General features: G+C 47.9%; 8 protein-coding genes across 8 annotated transcripts; 4 read left to right on the top strand and 4 right to left on the bottom strand.

The window, feature by feature from the left end:
* Nucleotides 1–126: 126 nt before the first annotated feature.
* BGW36DRAFT_432728 (putative succinyl-CoA synthetase beta subunit) lies at nucleotides 127–1,933 on the top strand (the record flags this gene model as incomplete). Its single annotated transcript, XM_046221171.1, has 8 exons — nucleotides 127–180; nucleotides 297–383; nucleotides 462–534; nucleotides 592–691; nucleotides 750–1,295; nucleotides 1,350–1,396; nucleotides 1,445–1,737; nucleotides 1,799–1,933. The coding sequence occupies 8 exons, from the start codon at nucleotides 127–129 to the stop codon at nucleotides 1,931–1,933; spliced, it is 1,335 nt and encodes a 444-aa protein (XP_046067152.1).
* Nucleotides 1,934–2,580: 647 nt separating this feature from the next.
* On the top strand, nucleotides 2,581–4,446 carry BGW36DRAFT_389670 (uncharacterized protein). Its single transcript, XM_046217379.1, has 4 exons — nucleotides 2,581–2,777; nucleotides 2,827–2,989; nucleotides 3,043–3,422; nucleotides 3,473–4,446. The coding sequence occupies exons 1-4, from the start codon at nucleotides 2,707–2,709 to the stop codon at nucleotides 4,359–4,361; spliced, it is 1,503 nt and encodes a 500-aa protein (XP_046067153.1). The 5' UTR covers nucleotides 2,581–2,706; the 3' UTR covers nucleotides 4,362–4,446.
* Nucleotides 4,447–5,905: 1,459 nt separating this feature from the next.
* Nucleotides 5,906–7,903, top strand: BGW36DRAFT_306232 (HSF-type DNA-binding-domain-containing protein; the record flags this gene model as incomplete). Its single annotated transcript, XM_046212131.1, has 6 exons — nucleotides 5,906–6,243; nucleotides 6,298–6,396; nucleotides 6,469–6,536; nucleotides 6,588–6,931; nucleotides 6,977–7,046; nucleotides 7,098–7,903. The coding sequence occupies 6 exons, from the start codon at nucleotides 5,906–5,908 to the stop codon at nucleotides 7,901–7,903; spliced, it is 1,725 nt and encodes a 574-aa protein (XP_046067154.1).
* A 502-nt stretch (nucleotides 7,904–8,405) lies between these two features.
* Nucleotides 8,406–9,308, bottom strand: BGW36DRAFT_389679 (uncharacterized protein). The gene is made up of 2 exons (XM_046217380.1): nucleotides 8,983–9,308; nucleotides 8,406–8,885 (listed from the first exon to the last, which is right to left on the bottom strand). Exons 1-2 carry the CDS (start codon nucleotides 9,201–9,203, stop codon nucleotides 8,426–8,428), a joined length of 681 nt encoding a protein of 226 aa, XP_046067155.1. The 5' UTR covers nucleotides 9,204–9,308; the 3' UTR covers nucleotides 8,406–8,425.
* Nucleotides 9,309–9,351: 43 nt separating this feature from the next.
* On the bottom strand, nucleotides 9,352–10,956 carry BGW36DRAFT_411698 (uncharacterized protein). The gene is made up of 2 exons (XM_046219178.1): nucleotides 10,274–10,956; nucleotides 9,352–10,219 (listed from the first exon to the last, which is right to left on the bottom strand). Exons 1-2 carry the CDS (start codon nucleotides 10,583–10,585, stop codon nucleotides 9,395–9,397), a joined length of 1,137 nt encoding a protein of 378 aa, XP_046067156.1. The 5' UTR covers nucleotides 10,586–10,956; the 3' UTR covers nucleotides 9,352–9,394.
* Nucleotides 10,957–13,494, top strand: BGW36DRAFT_389682 (putative ubiquinone biosynthesis protein). The gene is made up of 3 exons (XM_046217381.1): nucleotides 10,957–11,752; nucleotides 11,813–13,155; nucleotides 13,233–13,494. Exons 1-3 carry the CDS (start codon nucleotides 11,192–11,194, stop codon nucleotides 13,408–13,410), a joined length of 2,082 nt encoding a protein of 693 aa, XP_046067157.1. The 5' UTR covers nucleotides 10,957–11,191; the 3' UTR covers nucleotides 13,411–13,494.
* Nucleotides 13,495–14,944, bottom strand: BGW36DRAFT_389684 (putative cytochrome c heme lyase). Its single transcript, XM_046217382.1, has 3 exons — nucleotides 14,748–14,944; nucleotides 14,050–14,690; nucleotides 13,495–13,986 (listed from the first exon to the last, which is right to left on the bottom strand). The coding sequence occupies exons 1-3, from the start codon at nucleotides 14,817–14,819 to the stop codon at nucleotides 13,743–13,745; spliced, it is 957 nt and encodes a 318-aa protein (XP_046067158.1). The 5' UTR covers nucleotides 14,820–14,944; the 3' UTR covers nucleotides 13,495–13,742.
* A 280-nt stretch (nucleotides 14,945–15,224) lies between these two features.
* Nucleotides 15,225–16,581, bottom strand: BGW36DRAFT_411701 (uncharacterized protein; the record flags this gene model as incomplete). Its single annotated transcript, XM_046219179.1, has 2 exons — nucleotides 15,225–15,999; nucleotides 16,061–16,581. 2 exons carry the CDS (start codon nucleotides 16,579–16,581, stop codon nucleotides 15,225–15,227), a joined length of 1,296 nt encoding a protein of 431 aa, XP_046067159.1.
* Between the last annotated feature and the right edge of the window lie 1,056 nt (nucleotides 16,582–17,637).

The raw sequence follows: 17,637 nt of genomic DNA on the forward strand, positions 1-17,637 counted from the left end.
TTGCAGGGTAACCGACCACGTCGAACACAAAACAACCGCCATTCCTTTGTTTTCTCCCCTCTCCACCAGTTCCATTCGACGCTGTTTTGTAGTAACTGAATTGTTCGTACTGCCAAACAGCCGAAAATGTTCAGACTAGTCCGCAGCAGGCCGATTGCGACTGCTCTGAGAGCTGCAGCTGTAAGTCTCTTGTCGGGACAGCTGGTCAATTCGCAGACGCGTTTTGGTTGGCGATGTGATTGCAAAATCCTAGGGTGGTGTTATACGTGTTAGCTGACTGTTCTATTCATCTCTAGGAGCCGTCCCTTCAGACTAGATTCGCAGCGCAACAAAAGAGAAATCTTTCCATCCATGAATACTTGTCCGCCAACCTGCTGAAATCCGTGAGTGGCCGTCATTTTATGTTCAAAGAAATCAACAGCTCAATGAGCTTGCATTTTGCTAACTATCAACGTAATTAGTATGGCGTTGGTGTGCCCAAAGGCGAGGTGGCCCGTACTCCAGAGGAGGCAGAAGCTGTTGCCAAGTCAATCGGTATTTCTCCGCGAACCACGATATCACAGCTTTTGCGAATTCTAAGATAATATATAGGCGGAGATGACATGGTCATCAAGGCACAGGTCCTCGCTGGGGGTCGTGGAAAAGGTTCCTTTGACAACGGGCTGAAGGGTGGTGTTCGCGTCATCTATTCGTGAGTCTACACCCTGCATTGACAATTGACAGTATATTGATTTATTAACCCAAACCAGGCCCACTGAGGCCAAGATGTTCGCGGACCAAATGATCGGACACAAGTTGATTACGAAGCAAACCGGTGCCCGTGGGCGTCTCTGCAACGCCGTCTACATTGTCGAGCGCAAGTTTGCTCGTCGCGAATTCTACCTTGCTATCCTGATGGACCGCCAGACCCAGTCCCCCGTTGTTGTGGCTTCGTCTCAAGGTGGTATGGACATTGAGGCTGTCGCCAAGGAGAGCCCCGAAGCCATCATCACCACCCCGATTGATATCAATATCGGTGTGACCGACGAGATTGCTCGCACCATTGCCACGGACCTTGGATTTTCCGAGCAGTGCATTGAGGACGCAAAGACCACTATCCAGAACCTCTACAAAGTCTTTATTGAGAAAGATGCTACTCAGATCGAAATCAACCCTCTTTCCGAGACCTCCGACCACCAGGTTTTGGCTATGGATGCCAAGCTTGGATTTGATGACAACGCAGAGTTCAGACAGAAGGAAGTTTTCTCATGGAGGGACACCACCCAGGAGGACGCCGATGAAGTTAAGGCTGCTGAGTGAGTATTGCATTATGGATATTGAAACGTGTAACATATCTAACAATCCAACAGGCATGGACTCAACTTCATCAAGCTTGATGGAGACATTGGTTGCCTTGGTATGGACTTATCGTAGTCACTATCATAACTGTACTGATTAATTACAGTTAACGGTGCTGGTCTCGCCATGGCCACTATGGACATCATCAAGCTGAACGGCGGTAACCCTGCCAACTTCTTGGACGTTGGTGGTGGTGCTACACCGGCTGCCATCAAATCTGCCTTTGATCTGATCACCAGCGACCCCAAGGTCACCGCTATCTTCGTCAACATTTTCGGCGGTATTGTGCGCTGTGACGCCATCGCCCAAGGTCTCATCAACGTCGTCCGCGACATGGGCCTGCGCACCCCCGTCGTTGCTCGTCTCCAGGGAACCAACATGGAGCTAGCTCGCAAGCTGGTACGACCTTGATCTTGACCCATAACAGCAAAAATCTCCAATGACTAACTCATAATACTAGATCGACGAATCCGGCCTTAAGATTTTCTCTATCGAGGACCTGCAGAGTGCCGCCGAGAAGTCCGTCCAATTCTCCAAGGTCGTCAAGCTAGCCCGTGATATCGACGTTGGCGTCGAATTCACTCTGGGTATATAAAACCCCCTCCAACTAAGCTTAATCTGAATTTCCGCCCCGTTCTTCCTTTGCCTGAACTTCATTTCGCATTCCGTCGGTTGCGAGAGAGATGAACGAGTGAAAAAAAAAAAGGAAAGAAAAGATCAGAATTGCCAATTTTCTTCTATCACTTTTTATGCCCACAGAGTCCTTTCCGACCTTTTTTTTTACCTCGCTATTCTCGGACTTTACCCGCTGATAAGATACACATCAAAGAATGAAGGGAGAGCGTGAGCGGGGGGTGATGGGAAGGATGGGAATGTTCAGAAAAGCCAGAGTCAAGAGGAAACCTGAGATCTCAGTATAATTGCATTTTTCTAGTACCTGCCTATGCCTGCTTATTGATAGACTAACTTATTTGAGGAGGGTTGTCATTTATTATAACTTCTAACTTCTCGTGTATGATTTTCAATTTCAATATCTTTTGTGTTTGTTTCTGTCGAATCAGTGACTCCCACTATTTTTTTTGAATCGATATATCGGTTGATCAGTTGTATGTCTAGTTTTTGAATGTCAGGTTTGATTAAGAATAGATACATGTATGTGTTTTCTGCTCTTTTACAGTAGTAGACCGCCGGAAGGGAGTGGAGGGCGTTCACTCGACCGGGGCCTGCCTTCTGCCGTTTTCCAGACTCCTTACGCCTGCCAAGTTACTACCTAGTCCTTAAGACACATGGTGCTCTTCGTACACTCAGTCTGGGCTCATACTTGTATAATTTTTATTGATTATTGATATTGTATTGACAATTGTTGTTATGGCCCAACATGAGATCTCCCAGATTGCAAACGCGTTTACCTCCCTGCCACCCCAGGCACGACAGACTGCGTGAGCTGCGCCCATGCTGCTATCTGTTCTGACTAAAGATGTCCTTCAGGTTGGACCAGCTGCTCGATGCTCTCCATACGAACGAATGGCGCGAGCTGAATAGGCGGGCCACACACGCCCTGCAACGCGACATCGTAGGCTGCCTGCCGTTGGAAATCGTTGTTGAGATTGCTCAGTATCTGGAGCCCCGCGATATCCTCCGTTTCCAAAGAGTAAGTATGGTGCTGTTTTACAACCCAAAAACAGTAAGTAATGGGATGCGCAGGTTTCGAAAAGATGGAGAACTGTTCTTTCATCCAACAATATTTACATCCCGATTCTGCGCTTCTACGGTGTGCCCACGCCTGACCTGCCCACCACTGAGCTCGTCCACACCATTTGTGAGCGTAGATATCGTTTAGAAAAAGGCTCACCGTATGATGAAGCGCTGTATCCGTGGCTAGATGGCCCGGATTATCTGCCGACACCAAGTCCAGAGGTCGTGTCGTACTGTTCGGGCAAGCTAGCATGGGTGTCACGCGATGAGAGACAAGTCTTTGTTCGGGACTTGCAGTCTGGGACTGTGAAGGCATTCTTCTCCGAGAGTCGAGGGACTATCGTACTAGTCCATCTTTCTGAGACCTTTCTATATGCCGTTTCTTCAGGGTAAGGGTGTCCAACCCTACAAAGATGGGATTGGCAGCTGACTATATCAGATTCCTTAATGTGTGGGACTTGACCACTGGACACACCAAATCTGCAAGAATGCCTTCTTCTAAGGTTGTTGAAATCAACACCCATGGCGACCGTGCCGTCATTATCCTCCACACCCATCCAATTCAGCATATGCTACTCAGCTGGCATTTTGAGAGTGGAAGCCTAGGCTCTACTCTCATCGAGGGTGAACCGATGTTGTTCTGCTGGGACAAAAGTGCAACAACAATTGACGTCGTCATCTTAGAGGTCTTGGAGGTAAACAATGTACGCCCTGCGTGTTGGTTCGCCAAGAAGAGGTTCTCTGTAGCAGATGATACCATCACCCTTCTTGAATACAAGCCTCTGGCAAGCCCAATCAATAACTATATTAGCCCCCCTTGGATCCACGTCCTCGGAGTCACATCGTATCGACACAAAAACTACTCGTGCCGTTACGGAACCACCGTCTGCCAAATCATTCCCTCCACACCCTCCACCCTACGTTTCCGTCTGCCTCACGAAATATACATCTCTTACTGCGCGCAATCCGACCGACTAACTGTCCTTGAGTTAGACAATGATTACTCCAGCGCTATTGGGAAGAGCGGTCATCTGAAATATCCAGGTAGTTCAAACCAAGCCCGATTACTATCACCCGATGGCATCATCTACCTGATCTTCGAGGACTCTGGGGAACTATGGATAAAGAATATCCTTACAGCGAAAAGCAATCTCGCAGAGTTCTCCCCACGAGCCCACGACTATATAATGACTCGGAACACTCTCGCGTTCGGGGATCATCAGCTTTTTGGTATGATCAGCGTGAGAGGGATCGCAGTGTGGTCGTTTGATCCGGAATTGAGGCTTTATAAGAACATATCGGCTAATCCACCAAATAATGTACAGTAGGGTGACAAAGTTTGAATATCGCACCGCCAAAGTGTCTGGAATTGGGTATAGACTTTCAATACTAATAATATTTCACCTTTTTTGTATTATTATTATTATCTGCAGGCGGGCTTTTACGATCTCTAAATTTAATCTGATATAAATTAACATAAATACAGATAAGAAACAGAGCCCCTAATCCTGTATTCAAGCTTTCGTCATAAGAATGTATGTCGCACTCTTTCTAAATCCTCACACTACACAGCGTAGCTGCGTAGTATCTTGCCCCTCAGAGCTTCGAGATGCGGCCAACCAATGAGGTTGTTCTCCACCTTGCCGCATCCTGAGCTGCACGATTCGCGCGGAAATACATGGAATATGTAATGGAATAATGGAATGATGGAAGGTGGAAGGTGGAAGGTGGGAATGCGATGGAAATGGAATGGAAATGGAATGGAAGACTGTAGTGCCACTGCTACGTCTCCTGTGCAGATGGAATGACGCTATCGCTGCACGGGCGATGCTACGACAGCTAGCCGGATAGCTCTGCGACGCTTCACGGCTTGCACATGGAAGGATCTGAGGATGAGAAGAGATGAGATGAGTCGCGTCGCAGGAGACAGGGTGGATCGCAGGAACAACTTCGTAGTAGTGGAACTCTTGGCCTGAAGAAAAGGAGCAGTCAGTCCAATTCTGAGCTTATGCTTGCTGGGATCCTGGACCATGGTAGCATTAGCATCCCCTCCGATTCGCATCCCATGATTTGCCCCTTCGCAGCTGCGCGCCGGCTTGCCCCCAATCCCTGCGCGCTGAGCTCAGCCTCAGATCTGATTCACACTTCTACAGGAGGCGCGAGCAAGTCAGAACTTGGTTGATAAAAACATTCTTGCCACCCGCTGCTGCGACAGTCGATACTTGGCATCAGTACTTACTCATTAATTATCACTTGGTATTCGTGTCTGGATCGCGATTGTGGGCCTTGCGCCGGGTGGGAAAGAAAGCGTGAAGAAGCAGCACCGAGTCTAACTAACTCTAAAGGCAGGCGCAGGCGGCTTCGGACAGATAGCGATCTCGCCTGCATATTGGCCCCGTGGATTCATACTTCCGACTTGCACTTTCGTGCTTTCATACATTCTGCGCTGTACGCTCGCCTCTATTCATATCACCTGCTCGCAACCACGAGGCTCCCCGCAGCTTCTAGTCGCTTGCTTGCTCTTTCTCTCCTCGCGTGGCTTCTTGCGGCTCGTCATTGTTTCATCCCGCCTCATCCCTCATCCCCTGCGATCGATCGGTTTCTGTCAGTCAATTGTGAGCCATGCTCCCTCCCATGGGCCTCGCTCGGCCGTGAGTTTTGCTAGCTAGCTATCTGCGACGCACGCTCCGACAATCAGTCTGCTTTGAGATTGAGCTAGACGCTATCAGACACGAGGCAACACGCCGATAAGTGAGTGCACTACCGACCAGGAGCACCGAACACAACTCCCGCCTCGACTTCTCCTCGACCGAAGACGTGTATATATATATACACATACATATACATATATTGCAGACCTCGCATCTTCGCGATGAGCAGGGTGGCAGATCTCCCTTCTAGAAGCCCTTTCTCCACCGCCGGCGATACCCCCAGCGCCCAGCGACACCTTCCCCTCCTCAATTCCTCCCTGCGATCCTCCGATTCGGCTCGCGACGACCAGATGGATATCACTCCCACTGTGTCGGCGCCAGTACCGCCGACTCCAAACAGCCATGATGGCGATTCGGCCATGCACATCCCCAATGGACCTTCGGATGGCGCAAATGCAAGCAATACTAGTACCGCGGGGCCGGGTCATACATTGGGAGCTGCCACTGCCGCACAGCAGCCCAAGGTAGTCCAGACAGCCTTTATTCACAAATTATACAAGTAGGATGGCCTTGTTACAGTCAGTTCGGCGGTAGAAGCTAATCTTTGATGCAGTATGCTCGAAGACACAAACATCCAACATCTCATTTCATGGTCCAATTCGAACGAAAGCTTTGTCATGTCTCCTACGTCTGAATTCTCCAAAGTGCTATCGTATGTCAACTACATGCCCCGGTGTTGAAAGATATCGTTTCTTTTGAAAGACATATTTCTGATCTCGCCTAGGCAATACTTCAAACACACTAATATTTCGTCTTTTGTGAGACAATTGAATATGTACGGCTTTCACAAAGGTACAGATGATCTTGTTCAATGTGTGGTGTTGTTTATCTGACTCGCTATAGTGAGCGATGTCTTTCATACCGGATCGCCCGACTCAGCATTATGGGAGTTTAAGCATGGAAATGGCAATTTCAAAAGGGGAGACTTGGTCGGTCTGAGAGAAATCAAGCGACGTGCTTCTCGCCATACGCTTATCCATCGAGACTCGTTCTCCAGTAACAAGCCCGGACCATCTCAACCGGGAACGCCTGCCGAACCAATACACGATGCAGGTGACTTGCGATTTATGAACCTCGAGCATTCAATGTTTGACATGCAAAGCCGCATGGCGCGATGGGAAGAGAATCAATTTTTGTTGAGTTCTCGGTGTCAGGCTCTTGCAGAGAGCCTGGTTAAATGCTATCAGGTAGGCAAACCCTATTTCTGTAAAGATGGGTCTAACATTTTCCAGTGGACGAATTCGATTTCTCAAGCTCTCGTTTCCATGACTCCGGATCGTGACAGTCCCTTATATCGAGATGGTATTCTTTTTTAATTCATAGTCGACATTCCTAAGCTAATTGTGATAATAGTTTCGAACATGCAAAGAGAAATTGAACGACAGTTGGACACAGTCCGCGGTTTGGAAACTCCACATGAGAGCCTTCTATCTAGTCGACAGCAGCCATTCTATGCAAATGTAACAGCAGAAGCTGGTCCGCCTCTCTCACCACGCCAAATGCCTCAAGATGACAGCCGTCGTCCTTCGCTTGCCGATGTTTCTAAGTCGAATTCCATTCGACCTCCTGTTCCGCAACATCTAGCCGTCTCGCCTCGCCGATACGGTTCTATTGGAGCCGGGCATGCATCTCCTGGATACCGCCCCCCTCCCCCACCCCAGCAACCCCCTGTCCCTCACCCGCTTTCTTCTGTGTCGTCTCCTCCCGGGCCCAATCTTACTCGTCGGCACACTTCGGCGGATATCCGTCAACATGGGTGGCCGCCAACTGGCGTTTCCCCATTCGCCAATGCATCTGGAAACTCATCTGGACCCTGGCCATCTTCCCCTCATCGCGCCCCCATTTCGAGCGAGCAGCAGGTTCGAGATGTTCTAGCACAGTATGAAATCAGCGGCCCTAGACGACGCACCGATATACCTCGCCATGCAACTCCACCTCTAGGCGGTGAACCGCTTCCATTGTCGTCACATTTGAATGTGGATAGTACATGGCCTGGAGGTGGACCGAAATTTCCTCACAATAATTCCTCTTTGCCTGCTACACGCCGATCTAGCATGGCAAGCAATGTACACTCCCTCCTCAACCCTACTGATACGGCCGAACGACCCGAAGAAGAGGATTCGTTGTCTGAAGACCGCAAAAGAAAGCGTATTCAGTGATATAACGCGATTTTTTGTACTTTGTACAGTTTATGATCTCTTTTTTTCAATATTTTTACACGTCAACAAAGTCCAATTCCCAATTTTGATATCTCAAGGCGATGACAGTATTTAACATTTACGAAAACAAAGCTTGGAATCGGTGTGTTGTGTGTTCATGGTGAGTTCTAGCGTGTATACTAATTTCTTATACCGATGGGACGATTTTTTACCTTAATTTGCATGTTGTGTTGTGTTATACCACAGCTTACATTGATGTTTCTCATACCGAGACCCTGCCATCTTAATCATTTCATGTTTCATATTGTTTCATATCTTTGGAGTTCAGTCGCGGGTTTGGCACCTGTGAGTTTATTATATCCTCATACATACATATTTCTTTTGGTCGGAAACATTGAAGACTCGGATGATATATTCATTGCCTAGTATGCTCTACAAAAGAAATCAAGCGTTGAACCATTGGATACCGTGAATCCGCAATTTAAGTTACAAGAACAGGAAATCTCATCTTCTTTAATTGTTCTATTTTTTCCGATTCTTCTTCCTATCAGATAACAATTCATCGAGAAAACTACCAGCTCCTTTCCGTTTCGACGCCGCCGTTTTCTTCGATTTTTTGGTATCTGGCTCTTCGAGTGACGGACTCTCAACATCTTCCCCCTCCTTCCTCTCCTCCGTAGGAACAACTACCGACCCCCTTCCTTTCTCACCCTGCTGCTGCTGCTTCTTCCTCTTCCCAACCGCTGACCTCCCTTCGCCCTCATCCTCCTCCTCTTCACCAGCAAGATTATCATCATCATTATTCCTCCCGGCCCCTCGATCCTTCGCCGCCGAGCCATGCGCCTGCGCCTGTTTCTGCTTCTGCTCCTGTACTTTCTTGTAATTCCTGCCCAACAACTGCTGTCTCAATTTATCGTTCGCGCTAAGATCAGCCTGAAGCCAGGGTTTGTCGGCGTTAGGGGGTGCTGCGCCGAGACCAAGCCTGATTCACAACGTATTAATCCCAACTGCAACACACACAAAAAAAAAAGAGGGACAAGGCGAATTAGATTGAATGGGTTGAGTGTATGGGGTAGTACCTCTCCGGCACAGCCGTAAACATCTCATCCTCTAATCTCTGCGTCTCAGCTGAGCTTTTCGCTGCGCTCCCGTCATCATCGACGGGTTTCGGTGGTAGCCATGATGCGACTAACCGCTGGCTGCGGGCGAGCGCGACGTTGGCGCGGTTGAATATTATGTCGGCTTCATTGCTGTTGGTGGTAGTGGGAGGGGGAGGCGGTTTGGAGGTTTGTGTTGGCATTGTAGGGGAGGATTAATTGTATGGAAATGTATGGATTGGAGATGAGAAACTTTTGGGTCGTGATGAATGATCGGCAGCCCGCTTGCTTGCCGTTTTGGGTTAGGGGGGGGAGCAGTATACTTGAGCTACGTCTGTTTTGGAATTTAATATTAAATTTAATACTTAATTGTAGTGGGCATTCTTAAATATGGTTATATAAATCCTATCACCTCCGGGCAAATATTCTCTTTAGCATACCGCTGATATCTCTCCATCACGTCAGTCGAGTCAAGTCCTTGCAGTCCAGCTTCGTTGCTGTAATGAGAAACAACCCTCTTACCATCAATAACAGTATGCTTGCGTAGCCACGAGGATGTTTGTCTTTTGACAGCTACTTTCCTCATATCAGAGCCCTTGATGCAAACAAGGGAGCCTGAGATGTCTTTGCGCGGGTTCTTCCATTCCGGGAATTTGTATCGTTCAAGAGTACCTTGTTCCAGATGCTCGAGGAACGAGTAATGCTGTCGGGCTTGTTGAGCTACCCAGTTGTACCGTTCAGTGTCTAATATATTCCCTAGTGTTGGAAAATGGTATTTGTCCTTGATAGGTATCTGGATATCGGTTTGGTCTTTGGGCGAATGTGGATCGTGCCAGTATGAAAGAATCGACGAAAGCCAATGCTGCTTTGCTTGTTGGAAGCCCGTCTCCTTGAAGTTCGGGTTAATCACACCCGGACGCAGATGAAAATTGGCTACGGCTGGCTGGTGGATGATATTGCCTGACACTATAAGCGATTCTGGATGCTCCATCTTTGTATTTACTACAGACGGGATCGCGTCGTCTTCGATGTATAACACATCTCCGTCGATTTTGATGTACAAGTCGTTACTCGAATATATCACGTCATCTGATGTGCGGATAGAGTACGAATCAGATTGCTTGGCTATGGTTTCAAGCCATTGGAGATGGCTTTCTTCTGTTGTTTCGGGGATGAAAATGACCTCGTCTAACAAACCACCATTCTGCGCGAGGTTTCTCTGCTCAAAGATATCAGAAAAAATTCAACTGATAAGAAAGACGACGTGACAAACCTGCAGATAGCAGTTCAGAATCCCCGTACGATTGGGGTTTCTATATCCCACAATCCCGAAGATTTTCACACCGCTTGGCTTCTCAAAATATGTGATATTGTTTGCGGAGAATGCATGAAAAGGTGCTGGCTTGATATCCCATAGAAATGGGCTCACCACCAACACGAAGTATGAGACATCTGTGTAAAAGAGTAGAAGTGCTCCAACCACATATATGAAGAGGGCAGCAAAGAGGATGAAGAGTAACCCCTTCCGCGAGCGTCTTGCACTCGTCCGGCTGGTGTTTGCCTCGATATTGCCAGGATGACCCATGATGAAGAGAGAGTTATTGATATATTCCTCGCGCCTCACTCTAGACTGAGTTTTAGAGAGTTCCCATTTCTTCCCTAGGACCGAAAGCGTCGCTCTGCAGTTGCGTACGTGCAATCGTGCATAACAGACGAAGAAACAATTAACGAAGACCTGGCAAACTACCCTCTTAAGTAGTTGTGATGCATGATGATCCGGCGGGCCCGGCACTGAACAAGCATGCGACCGCAAACGGTAGCATCAACATCTCCCCCTTCTTGCGGAAAACGTGGGTTCTATTTTCTGCAGAGGCATAGGATAGAGCCAATTAACAGCAGTAAGTGGTCTCTGCATGCGTTAATCGAGGTCGCAGCTGCTCGGCCTTGAAATCTGTTGCTTCCTTGAATGATCGCAGTCACCGCAGAATGACGTACTATGAGCGGTCGACCCGCTAACACGTGCGGCATCCAATCCGAGGGATTCCGTGGTGTCGCTACTAGACTGCACTGCACCTCTGTGTCTTGACTGTCTTGACCCTGTCTGACCTAGGCATTCGCTTTATCTAGTGGTATGGGTCATTATTGTTTGTCTCTCTATGGCCAAAGGTAAGTGCAAGCAACTCTTCAAACCATGAGAGGCGGCTTTCTGTTCGGCCGTCTCTGTTTTCGGCGCGGGACAGGTCCTCGACTCTTCTCTACTACATCATCGCCTCTCCGATTGAATCGCTTCTCGCAGACCTTTCAACCACAGTTTCGAAGCACCCGATCACGAACATGGCCACGATTTCCAGGAAAGGGCCCGGTACTGGGCTCCGTGCTCGTGGCGGCTGCATTGAGCCCTGGCGCTTTCATGGAGCTTGCCGAGCAAAACAGTGAAGAGACGAGCGGGGAATTGCAGATGCTAGAAGCGTCGCTGGATGAAATACAAAAGACCGTCTCCACGAATGCACATGGAATATCTCGAGCCGGACAAGAAGTTTATGTCTTTCTATATCTTTACGTTTATGAACCCATTGCGACTGGGCTTCGGTTCTTGCATCTAGCTGCCATTTTTCTTCCAGTGATTATTTCAGTGCCAGTGATATGGATCGGAAGAAGGAATCCTACGCGCAATAACGAACGCTGGGGTACGTTATGGTGGATTGACTTTCTTGTGAAATCGATGGAGCGAGCCGGTCCAGCTTTTATCAAGGTGCGACGTTCTATTGACATTGATTATGCCGTAGGCTCTAGCTAACCTATTGATTTTCAGCTTGGACAATGGGCCGCGTCTCGAACAGATATCTTCCCACCTGAATTATGTGATCGAATGTCCTCCCTCCACTCAAACGCACCTGCGCATTCTCTTCAATCCACGAAAAAGACATTGTCTAAAGCCTTCGGTGGCCTCGCCTTCGAAGCCATATTCGAAGAATTCGACGAAGAGCCTCTTGGAGTTGGAGCCATTGCGCAAGTGTATAAAGCAAGATTAAAGCCAAACTTGGCCGCACAGCATGATAGAGACCTACGAGGCATACCTCAGGACTTGGTCGCTCGAGTCAGGAAAAATGTAGACGTGCTCGTCAAGAGCTCACCTCATAGAGTGCCTTCCTCCTACGTCGCCATCAAAGTGCTCCATCCTAAAGTCGAACGAACTGTGCGAAGGGATTTGAATATTATGGAGTTTTTTGCAAAACTAATAAACCTAATTCCAACCATGGAATGGCTGTCTCTCCCGGGCGAGGTTGAGAAATTTGGAGAGATGATGAAACTCCAGCTTGACCTCAGAATTGAAGCGACAAACTTGGCAATATTCAGAGAACATTTCATGAAACGAACGACTGCTTGGTTCCCTTATCCCTACCAAGAATATACAACAAGAGAGGTGTTGGTGGAGGAATTTGCACAGGGTATTCCTCTCTCCGTATTTCTTAGAAACGGGGGAGGCGTCTATCAGGAGGAGATTGCAGATGAGGGCCTCGACGCTTTTCTTCACATGCTACTCATCGATAATTTCGTCCACGCCGATCTACATCCAGGAAACATCATGGTTCGTTTTTACAAACCCAGCCAACTCGATCTCTCCCTTCGCGCACCCACGCGTGCCCTCGAGGCTACTTCCTCTGCCGAAGTAGATGTCATGGAAGAAGTCCTGCGACGTCTTCGACCTCACACAGAAGACTCCCATGCATGGGTAAAGGCTCTTGCTGAACTAGATTCCGAGGGCTACAGACCCCAACTACTATTCATCGACACGGGGCTCGTGACCCAACTAAATGAGAAAAACAGACGCAACTTCCTCGACCTATTTCGCGCAGTCTCCGAGTTTGACGGATACAAAGCAGGCCAACTCATGGTCGAACGCTGCCGGCAACCCGACGCTGTCATCAACTCCGAAATCTTCGCCCTGAAAATGCAACATCTCGTGCTCGGCGTCAAATCGCGAACTTTTGCGCTCGGCAATATCAAAATCGGCGATGTGCTCAGCCAAGTGCTACAGATGGTGCGTGAGCATCACGTGCGCCTAGAAGGCGACTTTGTGAACGTGGTTATTTCGATCCTGCTCTTGGAAGGGATAGGGAGAAGCCTAGATCGTAACCTCGATCTATTCAAGAGGTATTCCACTAACGCATGGGAAATTTTACTTCCTTTTTTGCTACATGGACTCTAACTGTTACTTTGTTTGTTACCAGTGCTCTCCCCATCCTTCGTCAGCTCGGCTCGGGCGGAACGTTCTTAGAATCGGTACGCCATGGCGATACCTCGATGCTTCGTGTCTGGGTTGGTCTTGAGGCTCGCACGTTCTTGCAGGCGAGCATGGAAAGTGTGGAGATGTGCGTCAAGTATGATATGCTTGCGCCGAATATTTAAGATGCCAGTCGTAGACTTGTACATATGCTAACGCACACACTACCATATACATGTAAAATAGTAATAGAAACACACGACAGCGTTGCTTTCACTGGTTTTAACGTTGTATATTAATATATCGAATTGTAAGTGATAGTACATAATCAATTTTATACATAGTAGACATCAAATCATTTATTAGTAATACAAACAAGTACGCCGCAAAACCTACAATGCATCTTACAAAAATCGGAGCATTTACTTGTCCCTAAACAGAGCAGAACCAAGAAAGATCCGTGCTGAGCTCAACCAGAGAGGAGATAGAGGAGATGTAGTATGCACCATGGAAGTGACTATTTGGCGTTTCGCACTGCTCCGCCGCTGGCTCTCCACCAGACATCGCCGCCCCATCGCATAAGTCGTTCGACAGCTGCTGTTGGTGTGTCCACAGCTGGTCGGATGTCCAGGAAGAAGACCGGCTCCCCAGTTGGCTCCGGTGGCCCCGAGTAATAGTCAATCACATAGCGAACCTCCTTCGTCCCGGATGGAGTCTCGCGAGAAACGTACCAGTCATGGCGATCAAAAGGGGGTTCAGCACTGTCCAATCCATATTAACAAACGCTACCCTGAAATCATAAGCTAATCAAGTCAAAAACATACCCGAATTTTTCCGGATACAGCCATCCCAAGGCCTGTAAAATCCTCGCCTTTGGACTCAACTCCTGCGGCCGTCCCTGAAACCGGACCAGACTCGGCTGCACATCTTCCCCCCCAGCTCTCAAGCGTTGTTTCGCCAACTCAGTTGCCAGATTCTCATTCCCATTCCGACACTTTTCCCATCCGCTCTTCAAGCCCTTGGAGAATATCTGTTCCCACTCGACGATTTCGTCCCAGGCACCTTCGTTCAGGAAATTGTGTACGGCGACCATCGATTCCACGGCGTCTTGGGGTGTGTCTGTGTATCCCTTTCGCAGCATCGCGTTGTACATTTGTTGAGGGGATGGATACTCCCAGTTGCCGCCAGCGCCGTCGGCGCGAGGGATTGATGAGATCTCGCGTTCGACGGGGAGATCGACGGTTTGGTTGGATGCACGCTCTTGAGATATGAATGAGAACATGTAGTTGAAGGGGTTGATTTTCGAAGTGCTTGAGGATGTCTGGGCGGGTGTTGAGGAGGGTTGTTCTGGGGATGGTTGGGCAAAAAATGGCGAGTTTGGCGACCTCTTCACGGGACAAGCGCTTTGAGAGGGTTCATTTGAATTTTGGATTGTGACGTCTTTCTGGTGCATAGGACATCCAGGCTTTTATTTGTCAGTAAACTGGTCAATTGAGCGCATGTTTGATACTGAAGAGCTTACCGGAGGCGCGGAAGGAGCGGTGGTGATAGGCACAGCGGCCGGCCGCTGTGAATCTGCCCAGAACCATCCCATTGTGTTTAAAATTAGAAGAAATGTACGGAGAAGAGAATATGGTATAATTTGCCAGAGAAATCAAGGGCCTCCGCAGCAATGCGATGAAGAAAGAAATATATGGGTGGTCGTAATGATTTTTTTCTCTCCCTGAAAAGATGACATACATGTCGCAATCCAAAGCGGAAAGGCCCCTGCAGCGGGTCCACCCGGAATCTCCTTCCTAGAATTAGTCTAGCGTGATCCAAGAGTCCCGCTTGCACGTGTTAAACATCGACATTAATAATAATTTTTGAGTATCTACATGCTTCTATGGCACTACCTGATGCGTCATAGAAGCTGGGTATAAAGTTGAGGAGCCACAGCAACAGTAACCATCATGCTGCCAGACATTCACAATAACGGCGTATCAGATCAGAGCATCTCCTACTCACGTCTGTCGCGGACGGAAATGGCATCTTCCCATATAGACCGCCATATCACGTCCTGAACTCGTGGCATGAAGATGTATCGTTGCAATTCACTAACAACATCGGCCCAATTTCCCCAGATCCGCAGTTTAACAACGTCAGCCAGGCCACTGACAAACCACGTATATTCAGGCTGGTTCAGAGAGCCCTGGGCACCAATGAACAGCACCCAGGCAAGAAGATTCAGATCTGGAATCGTGAATTGAAGGAACGGGTATTGGTCGGTGAACGTGCAGATCGATTTCTTCATAAAATTGGTAAGCGATCGTCCCATTCCGGCCGCTGGAGGTGTGACAATGACAATGGAGTTGAAGACACATATACATCCCATCCGCGCCATTGCTTCTTTGGAATTGAGATTCGCTGTATGGGAGGTTTCACAACTATTTCCCGATATTTGGAATGGGTAACTAAGTAAGTCGTGTTCAGCTTCAATTATCAGCTTATAGAGCTGAAATAGGTAGGTTTGATTATCCCGTTTTTCTTCTCGTTCTTGTTCCATGATTAAATTCTGATAATAAAGAGTGTCTCGCAATTTTTTAACACTGTGAATCAAAGACTGGCTGAACTCTGAGGAGTGCTCATTCCAAAAAGCACTACCGAGGAGTGTCAAATGTGATGATGGCGAGGGACAAATCTGCTGTCTTAGTTCTGCCGTCAAAGGTGCAGGTTCCCACGGTAATGTAAATATTGGCTTGGACATTAGCCCAGTTGCTATTTTATGGTCGCTCCTGGGATCCAGGTAAGTGGGGTGGGAATAGAAGACGTAAAACACACGAAACTGCCCCTTACCATACGATAGCATGGGTAAGACTAGGACTTCGAAGCCCTCGACTTGCCAACCCTCCGCATAGTTCAACCATCTTCCTAAGCCCGGTAAGATGTGTCTGTGCTTCCACATAAAACCCCAATATTAACTGTTCATTGTTAGCTTGAGGGTTTGGAACAGAGAGGTGTGTGGTTGTATTGCTTTGAACCCGTTTCTTCTTAGTACTTACAGAGCTAGCTATCAGATGAATAACAATCTTAATTGCAGTGCGACCAAAAGCTTGAGAAGAATCTCGCAGTTCCCTATTCAAGGCTTGTATACATTTGCCTTTCATCACACTGTAGTCTAGGTCAGATGAATCTTTGTGGTTCTCTGAAGATGAACCGGTAAGATCCAACTGCCGCCCGAAAATAACGCTTTTATGCGCGGCTGCCACCGTCAGTAAGCCATAAAATCGCCCGGCTTCGGTCAAACAATCCTTTACTGAGGTATGTATAGTGGCGTTTGCATCGCGGAAAATGACTGATTCGGTTGTAAATGTCATGGGGATAAACACCGACAAATCTGATTAACATAACACTTCGTGAGCAACTTCCATGGAGGAAATATCTTGCTGATCAACATGAAAGAATGAGTATTCATAGAATTTGGGAAACCACTGAGTTCACTTTCTCTTCAATGTAAGTACCGACTTAGACGGTCTCATGGATCTCAAAAACAACAGGTGCTGTATCTTGAGTCTCTGTATCGAACATGATACTATTCACTTACAGTATTTGAATAGCACATTTCCCAACGATTGTATTTCGGAAGTACCTGGTAATGTATCGAAAGGATCCAAGCAACGACCATTGTGCAGATGCAAGTCCGCAGCCAGCGCATGTTTCACAACATGGGGATGCTTTGGTTCAATCAGAGACGTTTCGAGCGAGCGAGCCTTAGGCTTAGATAATTCAGAAATATCTGAGCCGGTAGTGTTCTCACGCCGGGGGCTCTTTTGTGACCAGCAATTCGTTCGCGACGCCGCACATCGCGCATGACATGTGACCTGATAGCCTTCCTGGAGTTGATATCTTTGATGCGCTTTGACGGCAGGTCGTCATGATCAATAAAAGTGTAGGAAGGGAGATTGATATCCCTTGATTCTATTGTCTCTGCTGTTCCTCAGTAATGTCGTGGATGTATGGTTAGCTTCATCTTCGCCTGTAGTCAATATACACAAAAGCAGATCATATCGAAATCGAGCAGGCGGGGTAACTGGAGACACATTGAATAGCGTCCATTTTGCTCTTATTTGAAACAGACAAGAAGAAAACCACATCAAATCAGGCGCAGCCTTGTACACAGATGCTCTCCACAAGGATCAACAGCAACGAATCAGAAACAGAACGAAGATTGAACCTAGCTTACCGTGGGAAGTTTGAGCAGTCTTCATACACGCCAAATCACCTCTAGCTGCAGCAAGCAGCTGACTTTCCATCACGAAAATTTAAAAGAGCTACTAGCCTGTGTCTGTTGCTAGAGGTTTTACTGGTCTGAGCCTCAGGAAGTCAGGACTGACACACGGATGCCGGCGAGCACAGTATGAGAAATATTGGTT

The sequence above is a fragment of the Talaromyces proteolyticus genome (genome assembly GCF_021365285.1).
Source record: "Talaromyces proteolyticus strain PMI_201 chromosome Unknown BGW36scaffold_13, whole genome shotgun sequence".
In the NCBI taxonomy this organism is placed as follows: domain Eukaryota; kingdom Fungi; phylum Ascomycota; class Eurotiomycetes; order Eurotiales; family Trichocomaceae; genus Talaromyces; species Talaromyces proteolyticus.

What these genes read in the sequence shown, in the direction of transcription:
- BGW36DRAFT_389670 (XM_046217379.1), top strand. Translation starts at nt 2,707, where the DNA reads ATGGCCCAACATGAGATCTCCCAGATTGCAAACGCGTTTACCTCCCTG. An exon ending in CCCCAGGCACGACAGACTGC is followed by an intron (nt 2,778 to 2,826) that starts GTGAGCTGCGCC and finishes GATGTCCTTCAG; the next exon opens with GTTGGACCAGCTGCTCGATG. An exon ending in ATATCCTCCGTTTCCAAAGA is followed by an intron (nt 2,990 to 3,042) that starts GTAAGTATGGTG and finishes TGGGATGCGCAG; the next exon opens with GTTTCGAAAAGATGGAGAAC.
- BGW36DRAFT_411698 (XM_046219178.1), bottom strand. Translation starts at nt 10,585, where the DNA reads ATGGGTCATCCTGGCAATATCGAGGCAAACACCAGCCGGACGAGTGCA. An exon ending in TTCTGAACTGCTATCTGCAG is followed by an intron (nt 10,220 to 10,273) that starts GTTTGTCACGTC and finishes ATCTTTGAGCAG; the next exon opens with AGAAACCTCGCGCAGAATGG.
- BGW36DRAFT_389679 (XM_046217380.1), bottom strand. Translation starts at nt 9,203, where the DNA reads ATGCCAACACAAACCTCCAAACCGCCTCCCCCTCCCACTACCACCAAC. An exon ending in TTTACGGCTGTGCCGGAGAG is followed by an intron (nt 8,886 to 8,982) that starts GTACTACCCCAT and finishes GTTGTGAATCAG; the next exon opens with GCTTGGTCTCGGCGCAGCAC.
- BGW36DRAFT_389684 (XM_046217382.1), bottom strand. Translation starts at nt 14,819, where the DNA reads ATGGGATGGTTCTGGGCAGATTCACAGCGGCCGGCCGCTGTGCCTATC. An exon ending in CCGCTCCTTCCGCGCCTCCG is followed by an intron (nt 14,691 to 14,747) that starts GTAAGCTCTTCA and finishes GACAAATAAAAG; the next exon opens with CCTGGATGTCCTATGCACCA. An exon ending in CTGTATCCGGAAAAATTCGG is followed by an intron (nt 13,987 to 14,049) that starts GTATGTTTTTGA and finishes TGGATTGGACAG; the next exon opens with TGCTGAACCCCCTTTTGATC.
- BGW36DRAFT_389682 (XM_046217381.1), top strand. Translation starts at nt 11,192, where the DNA reads ATGAGAGGCGGCTTTCTGTTCGGCCGTCTCTGTTTTCGGCGCGGGACA. An exon ending in CCGGTCCAGCTTTTATCAAG is followed by an intron (nt 11,753 to 11,812) that starts GTGCGACGTTCT and finishes ATTGATTTTCAG; the next exon opens with CTTGGACAATGGGCCGCGTC. An exon ending in AACCTCGATCTATTCAAGAG is followed by an intron (nt 13,156 to 13,232) that starts GTATTCCACTAA and finishes GTTTGTTACCAG; the next exon opens with TGCTCTCCCCATCCTTCGTC.